At 42.3% G+C, this 27,559-nt stretch overlaps 1 protein-coding gene across 4 annotated transcripts in view; it reads right to left on the bottom strand.

Moving 5' to 3' along the window:
* The window catches only part of DCAF5 (DDB1 and CUL4 associated factor 5), a 114,049-nt gene that overhangs the window by 5,660 nt on the left and 80,830 nt on the right, over positions 1-27,559 (bottom strand). For all 4 annotated transcript variants that reach the window (XM_055130502.1, XM_055130501.1, XM_055130504.1 and 1 more), the window contains one exon: positions 5,906-6,033. In XM_055130502.1, the coding sequence (XP_054986477.1) occupies positions 5,906-6,033 (128 nt within the window). The remainder of the gene's footprint in view (positions 1-5,905; positions 6,034-27,559) is intronic.

Genomic DNA, 27,559 nt, shown 5'->3' with positions numbered 1-27,559 from the left:
CAGCCCCTAGTACTGCTGCTGCGGTCCCCAAACCATTATTATTTTTTTTTTGAGAGGAGGCACAGAGAGCCATGCAGTATAAAGGATTAAGTAAGGCCAGGGCTTCTGTGTGCAAAGCAAGCATCTCCCCACTCTAAAAATCTATTTTTTATTACGTGGGCCAAACACAGAAATGGAGGCTTCTAGAGTCAGATGTAGGGAAAACCATGGTTTGGGAAAAAGTGTTTACCTAGAGTCAGAAACTATCTCTAGGCCCAGACTGATCACATAGCCCCACCCTCAGCCTCCTCTATCAGTAATTCAGGAATGAGCTAATGGCCCCCCATAATCTCAGAGGATAAAGGATGACCTAAAGATTGGTCAGTGTGTTTAAACTCTCAAAAGCTCAAAGTGTGCACCAATGGGAATGCTATTCCAAAGGAAAAGACTCAATGGTGAGTCTGGCACTCCACTTCTCCCAGCTGCAACATTTTCATTTTACTAACAGGAATTGCTTACTGGGGCTTGATAGGAACAGCTGGCTGCCTATACCACACGTTCCTCCTGGACACGCAGGCATCAGTTACCCAAGAAAACTGGATTCTCTTAAGTGGGGAACTGACTGGTTCCCTAATTTTTCTACTAGAGCACCACCTGAACACTTCATTCTCACCCCTAACACTCCTTTACTCCACAGTCAGAGCTACAGATTAATAGTCAAAAATCAGCAAAGCTAGGCTTCACATCCAGGTTTGTCTGAATGCAAAAGCCCAACTTGACAGGTTGAATAAGTTATGCAAAAATGAAGTTCAAGGCAATTAAGCTGTCGCTGCAAATAAGAATGATTAGTGTCACCTGACTACCAGACTGGTCCACAGAGTCTCTCAGGAAAGCTTGGTTACATCAGCCAGTAGCCATGGTAACTAAGATGAAATTCCAGGCGATCTTCTTGCCTGACAAGCTGGTGTCTATCTTTAGAAGGTACCCAACCCTGAAACACAATGGCCCTTCAATCCCTGTCCTCCATCAAGACAATGGCTTTGATTCCCCAAAGCTGTGCTGGGATAACTTACCTCCTTGTGAGGATTTTCTGTTCTCTCCATGATTTACTTGGGACTCCTGGCAGGAGACTCTCTTTTAACAGTCCCCTGTTCAAGTCTTCTATATTAGCTGCTGCTCACCACTGAACCCCAACTCACAGTCATTCCTCCTTCAGTTCTCATCCTTTCCCCCAGCTCCTCCCTACTTTCAGCTGCACAACTTCATGGCAGAGTCTTAAGGTAGGAGTGCTCAAACTTTGGGGTACACAGGAATCACTTAAAGAATTTTTACTTTTTTGGGTCACACCCGCCGATGCACAGGGGTTACTCCTGGCTCATGCACTCAGAAATTACTTCTGACGGTGCTCAGGGGACCAGATGGGATGCTGGGAATCGAACCAGGGTTGGCCGTGTGCAAGGCAAACACCCTACTCGCTGTGCTATTACTCCAGCCCCACTTAAAGAATTCTTACCTGTTGACTTCTGACACCCAAACTTAGAGATGCTGACTCATAAAGTCATGAGTAGCTATTAGAACTTTTTTGTTTGTTTTTTTGGGGGTGATATCTGGCAGTGTTCAGGGGAGTATGTGGTACTGCTTAAGGAATCCATTCCCTTCCTACCATTCCCAGACTGTCAGCCTTTAGTCTGTACAGAATGTAGGAACAGAGGCTGTAGTGCTGGTACAGCAGGTAGGCCCTTGTATGAGGCCAACCTGGGTTCAATCCCCAGCATCCCAATGGTCCCCTGAGCACCACCAGGAGTAATTCCTGAGTGCAGAGGCAGGAAATAACCCCTGAACATTGCTGGGTGTGGCCCAACCTGCCCCTCTACCCCCCAAAAAGAAGAATATGGGAACAGGGAGAAGGACAGAGGCTTAGTTCCACTACTTCAGTGGCACAAGGCAAATTACTTCACCCTTCAAGGTCTCTCTTCTCATAGAAAAAATGAGAATGGTAAAATGACATGACTCAGAGTAAAGAACTAATACATGTGGTGCTTTCTCTTTTATTAGCAGCTAAGTGCCTCAATTAGAAGGTTTTGGACCTAGCTTCAGAGACTTTAAACACCAGAAGTACTGACCATTCCCATCTTGGTCCTCCATCCTTAAAATATCAAATGCTTGTTCTGTTAAAGGAGTGGGGAGAGATACCCAGTGATCCTTGGTCAGCCAAACCAATTTCAATGCTAGGACCCAAGGATGCACTCAGCTCACCCTGGGAGTATCAGGGATCATTCCAGCCTCCCGAGAGATGTTCAAGTGCCCCCAGAATTTCACCCAGTGATGCTGGGGGAACCCTAGGGAGCTGGATCATGGCATGTGCTTCAACCCCAGTACTATCTCTCCAGACTCAAAATTGCTTATTTTTATTTTTTGCGTCACACCTGGCGATGCACAGGGGTTACTCCTGGCTCTGCATTCAGGAATCACTCCTGGCGGTGCTTGGGGAACCATATGGGATGCTGGGAATCGAACCCGGGTCGGCCGCGTGCAAGGCAAATGCCTTACCCGCTGTGCTATTGCTCCAGCCCCAAAATTGCTTATTTCTTTACAATGAAAGCCAACAACTCAAAAGCCCTGAAAACACAATTTCCTGTTACTTGTTAAATGTGCCTAGACAAGCCTCCTTATGAGTCAAGGTTTAGTTCTCATAAAGAAGGACAAACCGCCTTTTTTTTCTGAGTCAAGTAAAAAGTTTAACTCAAAAGGCTGCCAAGGAAACAGATGCAGTTTAATTCTTCTACAAACATCATTATGGTGGAAAGCAAGTACCAAGTATCTGATGTACACAGGTGGCGATAACCTGCCTGATGGAGCAGCTCTCCAATATCTTTCATTATTATATTAAATTTAGAAATTTGTTCATTTACAAAAAAAACTAAGTAAATAAGTTCTCTTCTACTCTGGTTTCCAAGATCTTCTTGGGCCCACCTCATGCCAACTGATCAGCCTTCTATCTAAAATCCCCTCTTTATGTGCTCTTAACTTTGGCCAAACAAGGAAAGATTTTTCAACAGGTTAGTCCTACACTTTCTAGCATCTGAGGCTTTATTTATAAACATAATGCTGGACACACAGTAGGTGACTAACAAATATGTGTGGATTCCATGAAATAATTAAATATCCATTCCTTCTTTTTTATATTCTTTCTGTATTATGCTTCTTTTTGCAGTGTTTGTATCTATCCTTCTAAATCTAGTTTAACTAGTACCCCAGAAGGGAAGTAAAATATCTTCCACAGCACTTAGTGTTTACCTCCTGTACAGTGACTACAATTTCCATTATCTTCGTTTCTTGCTTCTTCTACTGGGTCATTAATTCCTGGGAGAACCTATGTTATATTTTTTACCTTTGTGTTTCCCCCGTAGGACCTACTGCAAATGATACACAATATTTATATCACCATTATGGGGTAATAAATGAATACTGGCGTTAGAGGGAAAAAAATCAGCATTTAGTCCATCTTATGTTTAACTGAAAAACAAATCCCTCTTTCACTAAGTGTAAGCATTCCAGAGGAAAAAGCTGTCAGGGGTGTAAAAGACTCGTCCTGACAACAGGGACACGTAAGGGACAGGAGCAGATTGTCTGGTAAAGAGGGAAAGTCTTCCGAATGGAGTAAAGGTGGTGATGCCCTCGGAATCACTGACCCTCTCAAACAACACACAGAAAAGTGACATACCATCTACTCAGAAACTGTCAGGCATGGGTAACTCATGGGGCACTCTTGAATGGCAAGTCACAACAGGTATGCTATCTTAACAGAGAGCAGAGAGATACAAAGAACTGTCCGAAGGTGCCAACTGTACTGTCAAAGGATGTCCCAGTAGGGCAGGGGTCAGACCCCTGGACCCTAGATGCAGCAAGCTCTATAGTTCAGCCTGCATAATCTCATAGAGAAAACAATTTCTTCTCTTCTTATCCCCCGCCTCTGAGTTTCTGGATCATTTCCAACCTATGATGTTTTGGGTAAGGACTCCAAGTTGACTTGACAGTGACTGGGGAGACTTAGCACAGAAGCATCCAGTGTGCAGTCACACAGGAACTTCCCTTTTAAAGGAGGTGCCCAAGCAAACTCTCTGAGAAAGAGAATGACGTCAGGGGGGCTGGAGAGGGCATGCTTCTATGCCAACCTATTAGTCACAGGCCATGCAAGAGGCAGGGCCAATTCAATGAATGCCCAAGTGAAGGTCTCCTGAGATTGTCAGATCCAGCAGGAGTATCCAACTGCCTCCTGCCTTCCCCTGGCATGATGACTGTACTGGCACACTGGGAAGAAGAAGAACAAAAGATTGGACTTTACACTCTCTCGGCCACTAATGAGCCATATAATGAACCCCAGACAGTTTGTACATAACTCAAATCTCATCATCTGTAAAAAGAAGATCATTAAAGTGATCTAGAAGTCCTATTCGAGCCCTATGGGGAAATGGACAATCATGAAAGTTAGTTCTACTTTAAAGGCCAACAAATCCCAAATGAAGGAAATGGGATTTAAGGGCAAATGAAAATAATGATCCAAATTTAACATTTTATTTCTGATAGTTATCCCTGCCTCATTACAACTGGGTTTAACTCTGGATATTCAACCCTCCCCCCCAGCCCCAGACCCCATAATCAAAGAAAAATGAAAAAACTATCAAATTAGCACAAACCATTCTTTCTTCCTTTTTTTTAAAAAAAATTTTTTTTCCCTAAAACCTTCAGGTTTCCACAAACATTTTGAAAAAAGTTTTAACTTTTTGTTGTAATATCTATTCTTTCGAAGAAATCTTGGGGGCTGGAGTGACAGTATAAAGGGTAAGGCATTTGCCTTGTACGTGGCCAACCTGGGTTAAATTCCCAGCATCTCATATGGTCTCCTGAGCACTGCCAGGAGACAGTAATTTCTGAGTGCAGAGCCAGAGTAACCCCTGAACATTGCTGGTGTGGCCCCCAAATAGACAAATGAAAGTAATTTTGTCACTGGGCCCCCAGAAAATTTACCACTTGCCCCCAATTCTCATTTTCTGAGGTGTGGAAAGGGCTACTATAACTTGGAGAGAGTCATGGGCAGTGGACTTCCTTCCATGGATACAGGACAGGTTGGATTTCTCATCTGCAGGTTATTAAAAATGTTGTTTTTTGTTGCTGTTGTTTTGGCAACATACAGCTGTGCTCAGGACTTGCCCTGTGTTCAGGGATCATTCTTGGAGGCCCTCTGGGGACTATATGTTGTGCCAAGAATCAAACCAAACTGGGTTGGCTACGTGAAAGGCCTTACTCGCTGTACGATTTCTCTGGCCAAACATTCTTTGGCACAGTTGAGTTCATTTAATCAATGCTTGGTGTTGAATGTTGAGCTAAATCACAGCCACACAGCATTTTTGGTAAGCCCCAGGACAATTGAGCTATGGTTGCTGGCAGTCACTCAGAACAATGTCACATTAGGACAGCCATTAGGACAAAGTGCACACTGGGTAAGCGAAGGACTCCTGGTTTCCTCCAGATGAGGTCTGGAAAGCGAAACTGGTCAGACTCAGAGTCAGAGGCCACCAGGCATTACTGGCACACAAGGCAGTGTCTGAAACACACCCTGTATCAAAGTGCAGTAACTTTCTTTTTGTTTTTGGGGCCACACCTGTGGTTTGGACTCAGTGCTCCAGGGTTGCTCTCAGCAGTGTTGGGGAGACCATGCAGAGCTAGGGATCAAACCTGGGGATCCTGTAGGCAAAGCACTGGTCCACTGAGCTGTCTCCTTGGTGCCTTAGTGACTACTTTCAAAAAAGGTCTTCCAGGAAATGTTTATACACACTCCTTGAGAATTTTGATAGGCCTCTAATATGCTAAGTGACGGGTTGTGAGTTACAATTACTTAAGAGGACAGGAAAGGAAGGTACCTCACCTTGATAATCTTCTCTACACCAGAAGAGCAGATCATGTAGGTATGGGGATTAAATCGAACCTGGTTCACAATAGACCGATGCCCTTTCAGCACCATGAAGGCTCCGTTGACTACTCTACCAATGCCACCTGGGAAGACAGAAGAAAATAAAGACAAATGATCAAATGATGAAATGGATGAAGGCAAACAGGTTCCAGTAGTGGCAAAACAGTACCAAAGGGGAGCCAGGACCTCATTAGCAATACCACCAGCAGAATGCTTAATCTCATAGATCAAGTTGGTATAGAAAAAGGAAGACAAAATCTCTCTCAACCTATGTGCTCTTACAAGAATCTTTATTTAGTTTTTAAGCAATACCCACGTCCACCCACTCAATTCTCTCATCAATGAAGCCCAGCTACTTAAAAACATTTCTAAAATCTTTTCTTTATATTCAGGATAAATCCAAATGTTACCTTAGAAAAAGATAGTCATGAGCAATCGAAGACAATCACTTGGGAATGGCTAGGCAGCTAAGCCAGGGAGGGACATGTAGAGTCAGAATGCAAAAACACATCTTTGGGGGCCAGAGATACAGCTTAGTGGGAGAAAATGTCTCCTTGTATGTGTCCCTGGGTTCAAACCCTGGTATAATACAGTAACATGTACTTAGGAATTAAAAAAAAAATTCTGACCCATTTGTCCTCTTCATATGATGAGGACAATGAACAATACACATAAAAAAGACAGAAAAAATAATGGAGACATCCTTACCAATGCCCCTCACCTCCCAGCAAGGTGAAACAAGGACAAAGAAGAGAAATTTAGGTCTCTTTCACCTTAAGGTTTAGGTTACTTTTATTTCTCAATATTTCCAATCAAGTATTGAGAATGTGAATTAGAGCGCAGGATAAAAACAAAAACAACAAAACACATCATGTACATAGGGTCAAAGTGATACAACATGGGTTAAGTAAGGCACTTGCCTTGCAAGCAGCCACCATAGATTGAATCCAGGACACTAGCTGGTCCTCTACACAGAGCTAGAAGTAAGCCCCGAGCAAAGACAGGTGCAGCCTCCCTGACCCCAAGCCCCACCATGTATGGGTTAAAATCAAAGATCACTGATAAAAGCGGTATCTTTGTCTCTTTTCTTATGCCACAGCTAGTGGTGCTCAAGGGACCTTGTGTGGTGCTGGGATTTGAACCATTGTCACAGCTGCAGTTGCAGTGCGTTGGTAGGCAAACACCTTAACTTTTGTACTGTCTCTCTGACTCCTCTTTCTTCTTTTATTATTTTGCTCAGGGAACCATTATTTTGCTCCGGGATGAAAGTGGGCTGCAGCACGCAAGGCAAGCACTTGATTCCCTGGACTATTTCTCTAAGGCCTTAAGGATCATTCTGTAGGCTCTCTTCTTCAAAGAAGTACCACAAGCCTGGAATTTAACATAGATGAAGATGTCATAGTTCCTGATCTTGGGATAATCTGAAAGGTTCGTCACTGGTAAAAGGTCTCTCACCTCCACAGAACACAGGCACCCAGTGTGGAACAAGGTTGATTCTGAGCAACCATGAATAGTTCCGTGCACAAAGGCTCAACGCATAGCCGCTGGTCAACTGGCAACACGTGATGCATCCACAAACAAAAGAGCTCATTGATTCGAACAATAGGTACTTTCTTAGTCTTGCCAAGAACATGAAACCACTGGGGCAGAAAGTATCATCAGGTAATTTCAGTTCCATGGACATGTCTCCACCCCACTCCCAAGTCTACCTTACTCAAACATTCATTCCAAACATTTCTGATGATTTCAGAATCTTGGAGGGAAAAGGACTACATCATCTTCTCCAGAAACAAACTGGTTCTGCTCTACAGAATCTATATATCTCTCTCTCTATATATATGCATATATGTATAACATATATAATATACACACACACACATATATATATATGTAAGTTTTTTTTCATCTTTTTCTCCTCCTTTAAAGAATTTTTTTTCACTTTTTGAGCCATATCTGGTGGTACCTGGAACTGCCAATGCCAGGCTCAGAGGTTTACCCCTGACAGGGCACAGGGGACCACCGTGAGACTAGGGATCAAAGCTGATCTACCACATGTAAAGGAAGTGCTCAGTCTGCTGAGCTGTCTTTCTGGAGTCTCTTTATTGTCAGCCACATTATCTGTTTTATGCATCAAGAAGTTTCAGACTGTGCCTATCTTCTCCTTGGTGGTGCCAACTTAGCCAGGTCTAGAAGCTTACTTTACTTGATGACTGAAGTTTCAGACTGTGCCTATCTTCTCCTTGGTGGTGCCAACTTAGCCAGGTCTAGAAGCTTACTTTACTTGATGACTGATATGTCCTTTGCCTAAATTTTCCCATATTTGATATTATAGTTGTTTGTTTTTGGGGCCACACCTGGCTGTGCTCAGGGCTTATTCCTGGCTCTGTGCTCAGAGCTCACTCCTAGCGGTTCTTGGGGGGATCATATGGGGTGCCAGGAATAGAACCTACGTTGACCATGCAAGGGAAGATCCCTACCCATAGTACTATCTCTCCAGCCTCCCATATTTGACACTACTATATTCAAATTTTCCAGGATGAATAAAGCATTTAAAGTTATCAATGTCTCAGTCTAACATCAAATTATTTTCACTGTCAAATCTGTTAATAAGCCATAGAGGAAGGATAGCCATATAACCAAAACACAGACTCAAAGACACCGAAAACATGAGATCTAAGTTGCCTAAGTTGCAACCACTGTAATTTTGTAATGTGCCAAGTTGATAGGCAGGGACGGGGCTGCGTTGGGGTGGGGAGGGAACATGGGAATACCGGTGGGGAGAAGTCAACACTGGAGATGGGATTGGTGCTGAAATATGCTTAAGACTCAAAAATCAATAAATTTGTAAATCACAGACATGGTACTTATGGAGGAAAAGGATCACAAAAATTTATACACCAAAGCAGGCTGTCATTAATGGGAAGCTACAGGTAGGCTGAGCACATTGGGTTCCAAGTTGGGGTGGGAGGAGGGAAAGTAATTGGAACCTATTCAAAATAAAAGTAATGAGCAAATTAAGGAAAAGGATCCATGAAATCCAAAACCATTTTCTTCATAAAGAGATCTTGGATATCATCACCCACAAAGAGCTTCTCTCTCTCTCTCTAGTGCTTGGGGGACAACATGGGATGAGCCGTGAGCATCACCCAGATGTGGACCAAAAGTCAAAATAAATAAATAAATAGGGGTTGGGGGGAAGAGACTCTATCCAATGAGTCAATTTGAAGCAGTTAGGTAAGCTCTATCATATCTTGGATCACCATAGGACATTTCATCATATTGCCAGCACTACATATTCTCTAAAGTGGAACTGGATCTTATATACTTAAACCATGATGCAATGCTTGAATTAATCCCTAGTTGAATTGATAGTTTCTGAGGAGGGCAATTTTAGAATAAGTACCACCAAAGGAGGACAGAGAGAGAATCTACGGTCCTAATATTGAATTGAAGTTTGCCAACCAAACTAGTCTTTCACTTAAAGATTACTTGTTATAATTACCAAGATTTTGAGATCTAAAGAATGAGTGATTGGTATTGATGCTAAAAAACTCAGATAAATAGGAAAACTGTCCCTACTGCTTTCATGAACTGTGATTTCCTTTTGTTAGCATTTTAATCTTAATATTTAATATCTATTGTCCCACTCAAACTGGTGCCAAGGAAATTTGAGAAAGAAGAGGAAGTTAACACAGTCAAGATACTAATGATGAAAACAGGTACAGGAACAATTATTGCTGTCATTTGTTTAGTAACCAAGGGTGTATACACAGAACCATAGTAATGACTGTCCTTCAGAAAAGTTCTCTACAGTCCCTATTTCCTGGGTTCCAGATTTCAAATGATTTAAAACACCTGTGACTGCTCAGTTTAGATATAGTGATTGTTAGAGAATAAAATTTTAACAGACCTACATTTATGCAAACGAAATAGGCTTCTTTAGCCTAAAATTACTTAAAGACATCAATATTACTAAGAAACTGTCAAAGAGAGAGGACACAGAGTGGTAGTTTAAGGCCCTTGGCTTGCAAGTGACTGACACAGTTTGATTCTTCACCACTGCATATGGTTCCCTGAGTAACACCAGGAGTGATCCCTTGAACACAGAGCCATGAGTTAGCCAGGAGCACTTCTTGGGTGTGGCCCCAAAACAAAACCAACAGAACTTGGTGCCTCCCTCCCACTATTAACTGAATTACCCCCCAATAGCAGAATCTAGTTGGAAGGAGTTAGAAAGAAAATATTTTCCCCAAGAACTATATAATCATCATTTTTACAACCTAGATAATCTAATTTAGAGACTTTTCTATGGCTATGGGAAAAGGGTTTGGTAAAGAAAACTCATCCTGGGGCTGGAGCAATAGCACAGCGGGTAGGGCGTTTGCCTTGCACGTGGCCGACCCAGGTTCGATTCCCAGCATCCCATATGGTCCCCTGAGCACTGCCAGGGGTGATTCCTGAGTGCAGAGCCAGGAGTAACTCCTGTGCATTGCCAGGTGTAACCCAAAAAGCAAAGAAAAAAAAAAACATCCTATGATTGAATAGTGGGCACCAATGGATAAATTTATATATACCAAAGAAAAAGCAAGTACCAAAGAAAAAGAAACTCTTTTTTTGTTTCAATGACTCATCCTTGAGATGTCATTTGTTATACAGTTCCATACAAACCAATCATCATTTTCAACCTTTTTGTTTTGGGGCCACCCCTGGCAGAGCTTAGGGCTTACCCCTGACTCTGAGCTCAGGGATCACTCCTGGCAGAATTTGGGAGACTATATGTCATGCCAGGGATTGAACCTGGGTCGGCCGCATGCAAGAAATAACACCCTAACAGCTGTACTATCTCTCTAGCCCTGCATATGTATCCATATTTCCCTTGGTTGAGAGGGGATACTGTGAGAAGGGGTAAAATCCACCTTATCTATCCTAGTGCAAGACCTCTATAAACAAAATAAATGGGCCATCTTATAGGGTTCTGGCACCAGGGCCTCACTCACTACTCTAGGAAATCACAGGACACCAAAGGATCACCAGGCTCAGGGCTCTGGTAAAGGCCTTTCTACAAAGATAAAGCCAAATGCCCTCTCCCTCAAGAAAGCAAAGGGCTGAAGCTAAAGAGAGTTCCTCTCCTCCCCTAAGCTCCTCTTTCTATATCCACCAGAAATTGGCTCTACTTTTTTTCCCTCTTCAGTTTTGGCTTTTGGGCCACACATGGCAGGGGCTACTCCCGGCTTAATCCTCAGGGGAAACTTGTGCTGTTATCTTATGAACCTGTGTTGAGAATAAACCTGGGCCTTTGGCATGCAAAGCATGCACTACAGACCTTGAGCAAATGCAAACTGGATAAAATACCTATAACCTGTCAGTCTTGGGGATCCCCCACTCCCTTTCCTAGAATTCATTCATAAATATGTTGGACAAACACCTTTTTGAGAAAGATAAAAATAAGCAATGAATTTCACACCAGAAAAAGGTGTGAAAGCAGTAATAAAGATAGAAATCAGATAAGAGGAAGGGTCTGAAAGAAAACAAATAAGACAGCTGTAGATAAACTTGCCTCCAAACCTAACATTTTTAGCTCTAACTCAGACCTTACTCTTGAACTCCACACTTCCATAATTTAAACTGTATATTCAATAAGTATACCAGGATGCTTAAGAACATATTCCCCCTTCCCCCCAATCTAATTCTGACATTTTTGCCTTTAAAATACATCTATACTCAAATACATACATATTGCCTTGGACAATCATCTGCATTATGTGAGCCTCCTACTGTCTGTCCCCATTTCTATCCTTGGAGCCCTCCTACCGTCTATCCTCAAACTCAATCGACAGAGTGATGCTACACTGTTACGTAAGTCAGATCATATCACTCTTCGGTTCAGAATTCTCTAATCGCCACCCATTTCACTCGCAGCACTAGCATACATGACAGGACAAGGTCTCCGCCACACTGACCTCTGTAACTTCATTTCCTCTATCCATTCTATCCCTCACACTGCTTCAACACATTAATTTTCCTTCAGACTTCAGATTTTTTTTTTAAACATCATGCATGTTCTTTGGAACAATCACACTGTTCTACTGAAATCCTTTCCCCCCAGCTCCCCCAGATTTCTGGATGGCTAATGCCCCTCACCACATTGAGATTTATTTTGTTTCTTGAACATAACTTTCTCAATGAAACCTTAAATGAAGATTTTTTTTTTCTTTTCGGGTCACACCCGACAATGCACGGGGGTTACTATGCACTCAGGAATTACCCCTGGTAGTGCTAGGGGACCATATGGGATGCTGGGAATCAAACCAGATTGGCAGTGTAAAAGGCAAACACCCTACCCACTGTGCTCTCACTCCAGCCCCAAAGATTCTTATTTAAAATTGTATTTGCTTGGTTCTATGAATACCACTTTCTATACCCCTCATATTTTGCATTATTTTATCTTTTCCCATAGCAAGTTTAATCATTCAAGTGTAATAAGTAATTTATTGTGTTCATTGTCTGTTTCCCCCACATGTAATGCAATAATGTAAGCTCCATGTGACTGGGTTATTTTGTTCCTCTGCTGTACATCAAGCCTCTAGAACAGTGCGGAGAACATAGTAGGTCTTCAATCTATATATTGAATAAATGGAAAGAAATCAGTGTACTAAACTGGGACTATAAACATGCAGGGAAAAGCCATCTCCATTAGTAGATTCCATCTTTCAATAAACTGATCACATACGCCCTTGATCTCTCTCTCTTTCCCTTCCTGCTGTTGATTTGGATATTTCTTTACAGTGTTTTGGGAGTTCAGAGAGACACAATCGATGATAAGGGGGCTACCCCCAGCTCAGTGCTCAGTGCGATGCTCAGGGGACCGACCAGTGTGGGCCTCCTGAATGAAAGCAAGCACTCCAGTCCCTAGAGCTATCCTTGGCCTCACCTTAGAGTTTTCACTTTTCTAAGAGAAACAAAGGGACTAAATTCTGACCTTATTCTCCATAGGCCTTTGTAATGTCAATTCCATGAGAACTTTACTGGTACTCCAAATCTTTTCAAGCCCTCCTCAATTATCATTTTTTGGTTTTGTCTTCTGGGTTCTGGGGCAACACCCAACTTGTCAAGTTCAGGGTTTAATTCTGGCAATTCTAGGGATTGAATGGGGGTCAACTGTGTGCAAGGCATGCGCCTTACCTCTGTACTATCTCTCTGGCTCCAATTATCTTTCTTTTGGGGGGGGCCCACTTGGCCCACTCCCCACTCCTGCCTTTTTTTTCTTTTTGTTTCTGGGTCAATGCTGCATTTAGGGATCACTCCTGGTGGTGCTCAGGGGAACATAATGGAGCTGGGAAGTGAAACTGGATGGACTATGTGCAAGGCAAAGAGCCATATCTGCTTAACTATCTCTGGCCCAGAACCCATTTTTTGGCTTTTATTTTGTTTGGGGGCCATACCTCGCGGTGTTCAGGACTCATTCCTGGCTCTGCTCACGGATCACTCCTGGCAAGCTCAGGAAACCATATGAAGTGCTGGGGATTAAGCCCGGGTTGGTTGAGTAACTTACCTGCTCAACTATTTATCCGGCCCCTGAAGAACCCATTTTTTAAATTCAGCAATGACCATAAACTTTTTCCATGCCTCTTAGAATAGAAGTTCCGAGGGCAAAAAATATTTCTCTTTCAATTACCCACAGAGTTTAGCATAATATCTCAACTAAGGATACTCAAATGAAAGTAAATGCCCTCATCATTTTCTGTGAAACAAGACTTAAAGGAATAAGCTATAGCTACTGAGCACCAAAATGAGATCTGTTAAGTTCCTGTTGAGACAATTAATCTATTTCATTCCTGCCTCCACTTAACAGAATTAAGTTTACTGCTAAGAGGGGAAAGGGACCTCTTTCCCTCCTTTTCTATATCCTAAAGACTTAAGCAAACTGTCTCTTAGCAATTTCAAAAGGCCTGTGAACACTCCAGGGTACCCAGATTTCAAACCACAATCAAGGCTACTAACAATACAGCGAGACCAGTGGCTGCCTCCTGGGGAGCACATAAGAAAAGCCAGATGGGGACAGCCAGTGCTGTCAGTAAAGCTCAAAGAGTGCCGCGGACAGGGATGCTTAATTGCACAAAAAGGGCAATTATGCTAAGTTTCTTCTTTCATCATCTATACTTCACATATGTTTGCAACCAACTCCTTGTAACCAATTAAAAACAGTTGTTCTTCCAATCACATGGGAGGAAGACAGATGCTCAGGACTAACTCACTGAAATGAATGCAGGTCTAGAAAGAGGAGGAGACAGAGCATGCGCACATATGCTGGCCCGTGGAAGTGCGTTCACAGCTGTTTCCAGCCTACTTTGTCAGCCTGCTGGCAGTGGGGGTGGCTGCAGTGACTTGGCAGTGAAACTGCATGTTTTCTCCCTCCATTCAGGGAAAAAAACGTCATATCATCCACCCTTCACCCCTTCTCAAACTACTGATGAGTCAAGAGCAAATTTCATGCAAGAACAACTCAACTCACCATTCAGGAAGGCACTGAAAGACAATGTCTTGTTTTCTAAGTTTTTCAGAGGAAAGTTAAAGAAAAGAAAACTTTCTTAATAAGGAAAAACATCTACTGAACAGCTACTGAGTGGTCTCCTCACAAAATCCCCAAGAAGAAAGATATTATTACTATTGCTATTATTGCTTCTACTATTAATATTCTTATTTTACAGATGAAGAAAGAGCAGCCAAATTTAAACAACTTTTCGAAGGCTCCAGTTAGAAGAAAAATAGGTCAGGATTTAAACTCAGGCCTACCAACTCTATTGCATTATGATTCTTTCCATAAATAGTAAAGTCTTAGAGCAGAGGCATATCTCAGAGGAAGCAACTCCATTATGTGCAAACCCAACAGCCCTTTTCAAAAGAATTAGGGGATGGGAAAAAGAGAGTAATAAGAATATTGTCCACAGACCTCTGCCACACACTACAAAATCCATTAATCTAAGTTACTGAGGAGAAAATGCTTTGAAAATTATAGTCTATGGGTCATGATCTTGTGCAAAGTAACGATGCTTTATGTCTAAAAGCATTTCATTTTAACCGAGTCTTTAAGACTGTTAAGTCTTACAACATGAGGTGAGGGGAGGGTGGAGGGGGAAGGCATTCACAGAAGGAACCAAGGCTTAGATAGTTACTGCTGTAATATCTGACTGGATCCAGCCAGCTTGTGGAAGTCAGCTTGCATGATTTTAAGTCTAATGTTCAATCCAACACATCACAGTGGCACTTTATGTAACTGCTGGTCTGTTTATTTTGTTTTCAGAATTATTACCTATAAATGAGCATTCTTTCAATATGTACTTCAGACGTGTAAAATACATTGAAGGACATTTTTTTTCCTCCAAAGTTTAAGTCACAATTTCAAATCCTTTCTGTAAAATTTTTTTTTAAAAAAGTTTATGAGATCATACCCACCAGTTCTTGGAGACTACTCTAAATTTAGAGTTCAAGAGTCAGTCCCTGGGGTTCAGAGCAACAGTACAGTGGTAGGGCATTTGCCTTGCACACAGTCAACCTGGGTTTGATCCTCAGTACCCATATGGTTCCCCATGGCCACCAGGAGTGACACCTGAGTGTAGAGCCAGGAGTAAGCCCTGAGTACTGCCAGGTGTGGCCCCCAAACAAACAAACAAACAAACAAGTCACTCATAGTGGTGCTTTGGGGGCCATGAAGCAGTAGTACTAAGGATCAAGCTGAGAGCTTTGGCAATCAGAGCCAGTGCTCCGGCCCTTCGCAGTCATCTCCCCGGCCTTCCCTTCTTAAAAATGAGGTGCTATTTGATATTTTAAAAATTGAGGGCCCGAGACATAGAAGAAGGGTTAAGTTGCTTGCTGTGCAGGCAGCCACCCCTGCCCAGCACCACATATAGTCTCCCACGCACTCTGCCAGGAGTGACTCCTGAGCACAGAGCCAGGAGTAGCTCCTGAGCACCATCAAATGGAAACCAACACCCCCCCATCCCCACCCCCGCCCCCCCACAAAGAATCTCCAAACCAAACCGAAACAAAAAAACCACTTCATCTTGCCAGGTAGTAAATTTTCAATTAGGACAGGTCTTTCATCTCAGGATGATTGCCTCAGTCCAATGAGTCCTCCCCTTATCTTAGCCAATTAAGTCAGTTTACATAAAAATACACTTCATCTCTTTGGAGTTTGTGTAGGAAAAAAAAAAAGCCCAACAAACGACAGTCCTTTTGAAAAGGAAAGTAGAAAAGAAAAAAATGCCTGTGCTTTTGGCTTCCACTCAGGACTGCTCTGCATTGCATTCTCTTGGCATTAATTAGACATGCTCTATGAAGCGCACAGCAGGCATTCAATAAATGATGATTATCAGAGTTGAGTTCTGATTATGCCATTAAGGCACTGAACAGCAATCTAGCTTCCCACATTAGCCTGCTTGGTATCTCACATCCAAATTGCATGCATAGAACAAGTTCAGCCTCACTCCATATTTGTTTGAGTCAAAAGGCAGTAAGTTAGAACAGGAATTTCCTGACAGGCTTTTTGTCCTCTAAGCACTCAAAGTGAAAGCCCAAAGGCCATATCTAACCCTAGTATGTTTTGGTTGGCCTGCCAAACCTTGCTGAATATTATTTTTAAACTATGAATTGCCAACATTTAAAAATAGAGAGTTTACATATAAAAATGAGAGGTACTAAGTGTCCTGACACAGCCAGAGTGAGTGGCAGGGTTGGAAACAAAACAAAATGACTTAAAAGACCCTAAAGACTTGGCTCTCGGAGTTCAACTGCCAGGCAAATACCCTACAGCTAAAAGATCAATGATTCCCATTCCGGAGAAACGGCTAATTTCAAAACAGAAACGTATAATAGGGACAGAAAGGAGCTCTTAATTTACTTTCAAATAATAAGCTTTGTGGGACTAGAGAGATAGAATAGCAGATAAGGCAGTTGCTTTGAATGCAGTCAACCCAGTATGATCCCCATCACATATGGTCCCCTGAGCCCTGCCTGGAATGATCCCTGTGCAGAGCCAAAAGTAAGCTCTGAGCATAGTCAGGTGTGACCCCAAAATAAACAAGCTGAGACACTGGTTCACATCCCAGTGTCTCATAAGATCCCCTGGTCACTGCCAGGCCTTTCCACGCCCCGGCTGAAAGAAGATACATGAACAACAAAAGAAGAATGGGAGGGTTGTCAAAATGGTGGCTAGAAGGAGACTCAATTCCCAAATGAACCAAAATCAGTTAAAGATAAAGATAATTTCCCAGAGAGCTTTAATTCCATGCAGAGCAAGAACAATCAAAATGAGAGCCTTGCTGTGAGAGCACTGATATGATGTTGAAGGTTGATACAGAGAAAACCAACTGCTCAGTCACCAGTTAATGAGAACCATAATGTCCTATCCTGTGTGCAAAGAAACCCAAGTGGATCCCGGACTAGTCATGGCCCAAGGAGCTTGGGGCCTCCTAGCCACTTCCTGCTCTGAATAAGTTTTGAGTTACTGAGGCCTCCAAGAAAAAGCTGTGATTCTGAGTATACTTTCTGAAACATTATGCAGCACTCTGTCTCAAATAGTCAAAAGATTTTCTCTGGTCAAGTTAGACTATACCCACTAAATGTATTCAGTCAATCTCTATAGAGACGTAGAAGAAATTCAGAAGAAAAGTTATTTGTTCTGTTCTGTTTTGCTTTGGGCTGTACCCAGTGATGCTCAGGGGTTGCTCCTGGTTTTGCACTCAGAAATAACTCCTTGTGGTGCTTGAGAGACCATACGGGATGCCAGGGATCGAACCTAGGCCAGCTGCATGCAAGACAAGCGCCTTACCTGCTGAACTATCTTTCCAGCCTTCAGAAGAGAAATTAACACAGAAAGAAAAAAAAAGGAGGAAAGGGACATATTTTAAATAAATGCTAAACAAGCTTGGGTTTATTTATTTTGCAGTGCTGGGATGGAACCTAGGACCTCATATGTGCTCTACCCCTGAATCACATTTCTAGCCCAAAAAGATCTAAAAGGGGCCCAGAGTTCCCTTAAAAAAAAAAGACTTTTAAAAGCTGTGAGGGAGACCCTCTGCTCCCAAAGACTATGATCCAAGAGGTCTTCTAACCCATTTTGGCACCCAGAGCTGCTTCTTACAGACATGCATCTGGACTGTGAGCTGTACTACGACTATGTGCCGCCCGGGAAGGGATTCTCCCTCTCCACCCTGTTTTTCTGCGCGGAAAATAGCAGCGGCGGCATCATCCACGTGTCGAGAGTCACCCCCTAAGACTTCCACCCAGAGGTAGGAACTTTGCAATGTTGTGGCTCATAGGTGATCATGGAAAGGGGGCGGTACGCGCACGCCCTGGGCCCAGATAAGATCCGGAGCTGCTGCTCTCAAAACAGACCTTCTGCTCCCAAAGACTATGATCCAAGAGGTCTTCTAACCCATTTTGGCACCCAGAGTGGCTTCTTACAGACATGCATCTAGACTGTGAACAGAACTAGAACATCAGAAATCCAAAACCGCACGGACGCTGTGAGCTCATAGAATCTTCATTCTCAGCAATGAAAAGAAATTATTAAATGATGCCTTTTCAGCAGGCCTGATTGTTGGGGGAAAATTCAAACATTAATAGTGAGTTCTCTATTGAAATATTAAACGTATTCAAAGTATAGAGAATAAAATGAAGATCATTAGTTACTTAGGTGGGGCCTGGGTGGGAGGGGGGTATATTGGGGTTCTTGGTGGTGGGACATGTGCACTGGTGAAGGGATGGGGGTTCAATCATTGTATGACTGAGACTTAAACCTGAAAGCTTTGTATTTTTTTTCATGGTGATTCAATATAATACAATAAAACTAAAAAAAAAAAAAAGCTGTGAGGAAGAAAATGAATAAGATCAATTCTCAGTAAAACAACCACAAGAGAGGAACAAAGTAAGGGTTAAGAACTTTTTCATCATGGCATCCCGGGGCAGCAGGCACCTACCAAGATGGGAATACAAGCACAGGATAGGCACTCATCAATAAAAGGATGCTTTGTTATTGGGAGGAAGAGGAGAGAAAGGCCACACTTGGTGGCAACTCCTGGCTCTGTGCTCAGTCACTCCTGGCAATGCTCAGGAGATCATGTAGTGCTGGGTCAGCTGCATGCAAGGCGAGTGCCTTAGTCTCTGTACCGTCTCTTTGGTCCTAAAAGTATACTTTAATGTATGTAAAGTTGTAACAAAAGAAAACCATGCTCTGTATGGGGTGATTATGCAAACATAAATGTTCTAGATCACTGATAAGGGCAGAGACCCATGTAGTACTTGAGTGTCTTGGCTGGAATTTAAGAAAAGTGATTTCTGAGGTAATTTATTTGATTATGTACTCAGTGAGACTGAATCACTAAACAAGTCTGTAATTATTCTTATTTTTAATTATTTAAGTTTGTTTTCCCCTGGTGCCAGGGATTGAACCCAGGTGTCATACATGCATAACATTTAATTTATCACTGAGTAATAACAGTAATAACAGTAATCTCTGCTTGTTAAGATAATTTTATTTGTGCAAGAGTAAGTCCCTAAAAATTTTAGGTTTGCCTGTCTTTAACATATTTTAGATTTCTTTTGCTTTCCCTCCCTCTCTCTCTATCCTTCCTTCCTTTCTCTCTTTTTCTTTCCTTTCTCTTGGCTCTGTGCTCAGGGATCACTCTTGGGCTCGGGGGCTATCTGAGGTGCTTGGGATTGAACCCAGGTTGGACGTGTGCAAGGCAAGTATCCCATCCCACTGTACTATCTCTGGTACCTACTTTAGGTTTCTCGGATACCAGGTTTCCTTCTGCCCATCCTTTCTTTCACTAGAGTTAGTCTGTTGAAGAACAAGGGCCATCTGACCTTCAGTTCTTGACAGTCTGGACTTTGTGAACTGTCTCCTCACAATCTGCTCCTCTGTCCTCGGTACTTCCTGCAGACTGAAAGCTGGAACTGGAGGTCTGCTCAGATTCAGGGTTGCTTTATTTTGCAAGATTATAGGTAACACTGTGTTCTTTCATCAGGAGGCAATAATGTCTATATTGCCTATCACTATACTATGATAATAGTAGTTGTCCATGCTATTTACATGCATTAATTCATAATTCAAATAGCTCAAAGGCTGTGCACATGCTCTTCATGCACTTTGGGTTAATCCCCAGCACCTCCTGGTTTTCTGGGCACTGCCCTGAGTAAGCCCCTAAGCACTGCTTGGTGTGGCCCCCAAACCAACCAAGCAAAAGCATGATAACCTAAGGTGATAACCTACCCACTGAGTTATGTCCCAGCCCTACACACAAGAAAAATTAAGTCACTGTTAAAGTGGTTATATTAAAATTCTCAATTTTTTTCAACATATTTATTTTACCTGTATTTTGAAGTATATTTTCTCACTGTACTTTAGCAGTGCCATTCCATTACTTTTGGGATTATATCAACTTGCCATCAGTATTATTATTACTTATAGGTAATGTTTCCACTTTCTCAGGTTGCCTTAGGACTTCTTCTCTCATTATGCTTTGTTTTTAGTTTAGTTTTGCACTGGCTGGGCTTGGGGGCCACGTCCCGCAGTCCTCAGTGCTCCCTCCCGCTCTTGTGCTCGGAATCACTGCTGCCATTCCTGGGGACCTTACATGGAGCCAGGAATCAAACAGGGCAGTCCACATGTAAAGCAAGAACCATAGCCCCTGTACTCTCGCTTCTGCTATCCTTTGTTTTTGTCTGACTAATGCTATCCCTAAAAGTATTACATTTCATTTGCTTAGGACAATTTTTCAGTGATTGTCTTTTCAGATATTGCTTCTGTCTCAACTTTCCTTATTCTAGGGGGATTTCTATTTCATGCATGTGAGGACAGCTGTATTCTGTTTAATGCTTTGGCCTCTTCTCTTTTATTTTCCTTTTCTTATTGTTCCTAGTTTTATATATCTTGCTGCCTGTCATATTCACTAAATCTGTCTTTTCTTGGTTAAACCTGTCTAATAAATTGTTAACTGGTGGGGGTGTTGGGTCATACTCAGGAATCAGGGGCTACTGGTCCTGTGCTCTGGTGTGATCCCTAGCAGTGCCAGAAATCTGAACCAGGGTAGGTAGGCTTCATGAAAGGCAAGCATCTTAATCACTGTATATTTCTCTGGCCCCTAAATTCTTTTTTTTTTTTGCTGTATTTTTTGGGGGGGTCACACCCGGTGATGCACAGGGGTTACTCCTGGTTCTTCACTCAGGAATTACTTCTGGCGGTGCTCAGGGAACCATATGGGATGCTGGGATTTGAACCTGGGTTGGCCGCGTGCAAGGCAAACGCCCTACCCGCTGTGCTATCACTCCAGCCCCTGGCCCCTAAATTCTTAGTTTTAAAGTCATTGTTAAACTTTAGACTGACTACATAAACATGAATTTTCTCTAAGTGTATTCCAATGTTCTGTTCCAAGTTCTCTTCATCCATTTAATCCATTTTTAAAACTTCAGTATTCATATGAAAGTTTTCCATTAAATTATATAAATGATACTGTGTCAGCTTCTTATGATTACTGGTCAAAAAAAATTTGTTTTTCCTCTCCAGGAATCATAAATAGTGTGTATGATTATTTCAGTGCATGTAGGGGCACTAGACAAGTTCTGTAAGCCACTGAGATGAGCCATCTTTTGGACCTCCTGGACACATTTTTTCATTGTATATTCAGCACTGAGTACAAAAGAACCATAGAGACAGTTATGTACTGAACACCTGTATGTATGGTTCCCTGAATTCCCCTACCCTAGGTTTGTATGTTGAAGCCCTAGCTTGCCAATGAATTTTATTTGGAAAAAGAGATTTAAAAGAGGTAAAATAAGGTTAAGTGAAGTCATAAGGGTAGGACTTAATCCAATAAGGCTATTGTCTTCATAGAAGGAGAGGATGTGGCACCACCAGCAAGTCAACCTGTACCCACAGGGGGATGCAACAGTAGCCTGATGGTGCCTCCAGGTTCCCTGATACCTCAAAATTGTCGCTTTGCCTCTTGCAAGACCTCAACAATTCACGACCAAGTTTCTCAATAAATTAAATGGCCAAATATTAGGTATGTGGGAATCAAGCCCACAAACCACCCACCTCCAGCTTAGCTATACAAGCTTATTTATTGGCCTCGCTTCAGAGACCTATAAATAAATCTCGAAAGAGATCCAAAGCTGCAGTTAATATCAGACCCATGCAAGGCTCAACAGAGCAAGGTAAATTGGAGGGGGGCGGGTTAACCTGGTGCCCACCCAAGCAGAGCCACTGGCAGCTGCTTGCTTCTACAATCCAAAAGCGCCACCATACCCCAGTCAGACTCTAGTCTCAGAACGAACGGACCTCACCAAGATATTAACCTGTTGAAAATTTGGGTATGAGGGTTTTATGACTAAAATCTCCAGGCTTTCTTGGGTTTGGGATGGGTGATCTCCCCTCGGCTCCCTGTACTTCCGGAAGCGTCGGCAGTCACATCCATACCCCAAAGCTGCTACTCCAGCCTTACCTTCCCAATAAAAATACTGAATGCCCCGAACAAACACAACAACCTCTTGGTACCTGTATTGCAAACCATAATGCACAAAAGAATAGGAAGAGAGACAAAGAAGTGCCTGCCATAGAGGCAAACTGGGGGTGGGGAGTGGGGTATTGGGGGATGGTGGGAGAGAAACTAGGAACACTGGTGATGGGAAATGTACACTGGTGGAGGGTGTTGGATTACTATATGACTAAAACCCAATTATGAAGAGCTTTGTAATGGTCTATCTCATGGATATTAAATAAAAAAATTTCTTTAAAAGTAATGTGGAGTTCATACCCACTTCAGTCAGTTTAATTAGTGGTTGAAAAATAACAGTACTTTCACATTTTAAAAAGAAAAAAAAAAGAAGGGACCACAGGGACATATGCACACCAAGGAAAGGTCATATGAGAACACAGTGAAAAGGCAGTCACTGAAAGCCAGTCTGAAGAGAAATCAAACTTGCTATCACTTTAACTACAATTTCTAGCCTCCAGAAGTATGACACAAATAATGTACCTAATCTGTGTTATTTTGTTTTGGCAGTCCAAACAGGCTAATACAGAGACTAAAGATGCTATTTACCATATATGGTGCTTGACCATTGCTTTAATAAATAAATAGATAGATAGATAGATAGACAGACAGATAGATAGATAGATAGATAGATAGATAGATAGATAGATAAATGAATAAATAAATAAATAAACCCAAGAGGTTGATCATCCTCAATCCAATCAGGAGAAACCAAGACAGTGCTGGGTTCTTATTAAATCAGAACAAGTCTACAAGTTGAAAATGTCTCAAGGGGAAAACCCTCTGCGTGGTGCCTGTTACAAGTCTCCTGTACTTAAGTACTTAAGACTGCAAGATATTTCACTTAGCCTTTCTTTCTCATCCAAGCCCCTCCTCAAGTACTGGATTTCAATGGAGAGTCTAGCCACTCTGTACTATCTGCTCCGACTGTTCTGACATTTGAGGGGTTTTGTTTCTGTTTTGGAGCATACTGAGCAGTGTCAAGTCTTACTCTGGGAGGCCTTGGGGAAAATAAGTAGACTGAACCTGAGGTGGTCACATGGAAGGTGAGCGCCCCACCCACTGTACAATCTCTTGGGCCCCTGACTTTGGATGCTTTAAGCACAGCTCTTACCCTCCTTTCCCAGGCAGATCCAGAATCTGGAAAAAGCTCTGAGGAACAGGTGCTTCCAATTTGTCTCCAAGCACTGTAATACTGCAGGAATTTCATTCTGCCTGTAGATACAATCCCCTAGCAACCTGTGGAACCCTAGCACTCAACAAATATCCTACAGGAAAGACTGGCTAGACATTTGGATTCTGTCATGCAGTCACATAACCACTGAAAACCGGTTCCCTTTAGCCTAGTGGAGTCCATAGCAGCACACTCTGCATCTATGTATAGATAGGACTAGGAAAAAAAGTAGCCCAGAGCTTTTGCTCAGCTATGAAAAGCTCTTCTTCCTTTAGAACCCTAGCACCCTTCCAGCATATTCTGTTGCTACAGTTATCTGACAACTTTAAAAACATGACTTTTATGTAATTTTATTTGGTAGTTCCTGTAATGGGAGTTATCCATTGATTCCTAAGTGGAATAAGAAGTTTTAACAAGTTACTTTGTAAGACAGAAATTCTACTTTATTTTTCCCTACTTAAACAAAACTGACTTATAATGCCATAGAATTTCAGGGCTATTGCTAATATCTGTATGAGTACAGTGCTTAGCAAACCCACCAATGTTCCAATGCCACCCCACTACCAAAAAAACTCTTTCCATTCCTACAATGACCCCACACCTTATCCTTCTGGTAACCTCCAGTTTTCTGGGGGTTAAGTTTAGGAATTACATTTTATTTATATATTTATTTTTTCTGTTTGCTTGCTTTAGTAATTATATTCCATATAACAAGGATACAATACCATAACGTTCACTTTCTTACTTATCGCACCCTAGCATAATAACCTTGTATTTCATTAAAGTAGAACTTTAATTTTACTTTTGCAGGGGCAGGGGTGAAGAGTATACCCAGTGGTGTTTAGGGGCTGTTTCTGGAGGTCCTTGGGGGAACCATGTGGTGTCACCAGGCCTACCTCAGACACCACATACACTTTAGCCATTTGAAGTATCTCACCAGACCTATTATTCCTTTTTTATCCTTAGAATATTTATACTTCAATAATCTCCCATATTTCAGCCTAACAGAGTTTTATTTACTTATTTATTTTTCAGTGCCCGGGACTGAACCCAAGTCCTCACACATTAAAGGAAGGTTCTTCACTGATTTACAATCCCCCAGTTCTTCAACCTAATATATTTTAGTGACCTTTATCACAGTTTAGTGAAGAGCATTCCTCTGTGCTCTGAGGTCACTCCTGGTGCCGTTTAGGGCACAAGGCTGGCCTAGTTGAACCCAAGCCTCCGAAACGCAGAGCATGTGCTCCATCCCATCGAGCTACCTCTCTGGCCCCAGAACCCTTCAATAGAGTTTCACCAACAAAACTTCTTTCTGTGATCATAGGCTTCTTCATTGTCGTATTACACCTTTTGGGTTTTTTTTTTTCTTTTGGTTTTGGGGCCACACTGAGCAGTGTTCCGGGATCAGTCTATAGTGATTGGGGGACCACATGGAGTCCTGGGGATTGGCAGTATGCAAGGCAAGCAAATGGCCAACCTGCAACTTTACCTTCTGGATAATCTCTCTGGCTGTCTATACTTATCTTATATTTGAGTAGCATTACAATTATTACTGGTGCCAAGGACTGAATCAAGGCCTCACACATGCAGAGCAAGCACTCTCTTGCTGAACTGCATTACCAACCCAAAACATATCTTTTTCAATGTGGGTTCTTTTTTGTGCCTTGAGAGGGGTGCCAGGGATTGAACCCCTAGCCTCAGGTGAGAAACATGTGTTCTGTGCTCTACCATCAAGCTACACCTCTGGCTTTGGTTTCAACTTTCTTGTTTGGTTTTGGTTTTAGTTTTTGGGCCACACCTGGCTTACTCCTGGGGGGGCTTTGGGGACCATATGGGGAGATAGGGATCACACTTGGATTTGCCCCATGCAAGGCAAGCACATTACTCTCTGTACAATTATTCAGATCCACTGGTTTCAACTTTTTGAAATTTTTTTCTTCTCCTTTTGGGTCACACTCGGTGATGCACAGGGGTGACTCCTGGCTCATGCACTCAAGAATTACCCCTGGCGGTGCTCAGGGGACCATATGGGATGCTGGGAATTGAACCCAGGTCAGCCGCGTGCAAGGCAAACACCCTGCCCACTGTGCTATCGCTCCAGCCCCTGGTTTCAACTTTTAATGTTTTATAAAACCCTATTACGTATAAAAAAATTTTACTCAAGGTTTGTAAGTTAAGTGAGAAGATAAGGGGCTGGGTTACAATTACAAAATTAAAGGTTGCTTCAGATTTTTTTTTTGTACCATGGATATTTTTACATCTCAGGGCAATGTACCAAGAGGGGAAATAAATGAAAAAGACGAAGTGGAAAAATAGGCACCTTCTTAGAAATATTAATTTTATAAAAGAATACACAGTACACAGGTGATTCAAAACCTAGCAACAGAATCTGTTAGATCAACTGTGCCACCATAACTCTTGGAAAGACTGAGTACTTTTCCCAATTTTAGTATTGCAATCCAAAATCAGCTCTCCAGTCTCTGTCAACCCAGAGATTATATAATCATTTACTTATAAAGTCAGCCAGCAGTGGCCCACATCCTAAATCAGTATGGAAATCACCAGGGAGGGGGGAAAAACCCCTACAGTGCTATTGCTAATTCTTTCTCATTCTCTCCATGCAAACACAGAAAAACTTTCCTAGGGAATAATAGTTCTGGATGCAAGAGAATTGGGGTGGGGTGGGGTTTAATTAAAGCATACTGATTTAATTAAAAATATTTAAAAATCATGTAAAAGTTAAAAATAAGCCCAAGGGTGATTTCTCAGTAATCAATCTAGGTCATATATGGGTGGGGGAGATTTAATACAGAACTACCTATAGTGCTGAACATCACTTTTTGTTCCGTTAGACTACTGCTATCCCATCCGGTCGCAGCGGGTAGGGCGTTTGCCTTGCACGCGGCCGACCTGGGTTCGATCCCCGGCATCCCATATGGTCCCCCAAGCACTGCCAGGAGCAATTCCTGAGTGCAAAGCCAGGAGTGACCCCCCCTGAGCATCGCTGGGTGTGACCCAAAAAGCAAAAAAAAAAAAAAAAAAAAAAAAAAAACAAAGGTAAGTCACTCCACTCGTGCCTTCCAAATTTCTGAAAGCGAAAAAGGCCTTCTGCAACATGTTTAGTAACTAAACCACAGTTATAGGATAGTTACAGCAAATTTTGAAAGTTAGATGTTTGGTAACAATATTGTTAATTCAGCAACAGGCAAGCCAACAAGTTCCTTAAAACCTAAGCTCGCGCGCGCGCACACGCGCACACACACATACACACACACACCACCACCACCACCACCACCACCACCACCACCACCACTTTTGTATAAGACACTTGGCAGTGTCCTCTATTACTTTCCTTAAGGTCAATTTCTAGTCTGATGCCACATATCAATTAGTTGGAGCAGATGGCTGGACTAAACTGTCCTGAGAATTAAAAATCGATGTTTTTCACCAGTAGGTAGCAAATAAAGTAACACTCAACTGAGCACCTGAGTACACTCATGCATTCTACTAAGAATTAGAACGATCAATGCTATTAGAAAGTTCAGATGGGCAACTTTGTGGAAAGCTGCAGGCTGTTCTTTCAGAATGTAGCTAGAGCAAATGTAGACATGTCCCATCCTCATTTTTGATGTCTAGGGTAAGCCAAAGTGCAGGGAGTGTACCTGTCTACCTATGTATTTCTCCCTTTACTTTAACACCACCAAATACGTGAAAGGAAAGAGGCCCTAATAGCCATGGAGCAGTAAGGAGAAAAGTGGGAAATGACCATAAAGGAAGAGCATGCCAAGGTAGGATTATATATATTCCAGTATTCAGGGCTGGAGAGATAACACCGTGGGTAGGGTGCCTGCCTTGCATGACTGACAAGAGCTCAATCTCCAG

This window comes from Sorex araneus, chromosome 3 (assembly GCF_027595985.1).
Source record: "Sorex araneus isolate mSorAra2 chromosome 3, mSorAra2.pri, whole genome shotgun sequence".
In the NCBI taxonomy this organism is placed as follows: Eukaryota; Metazoa; Chordata; class Mammalia; order Eulipotyphla; family Soricidae; genus Sorex; species Sorex araneus.
Note: the sequence above shows the minus strand (reverse complement) of the source record. Positions and strands in the feature narration are given on the sequence as shown.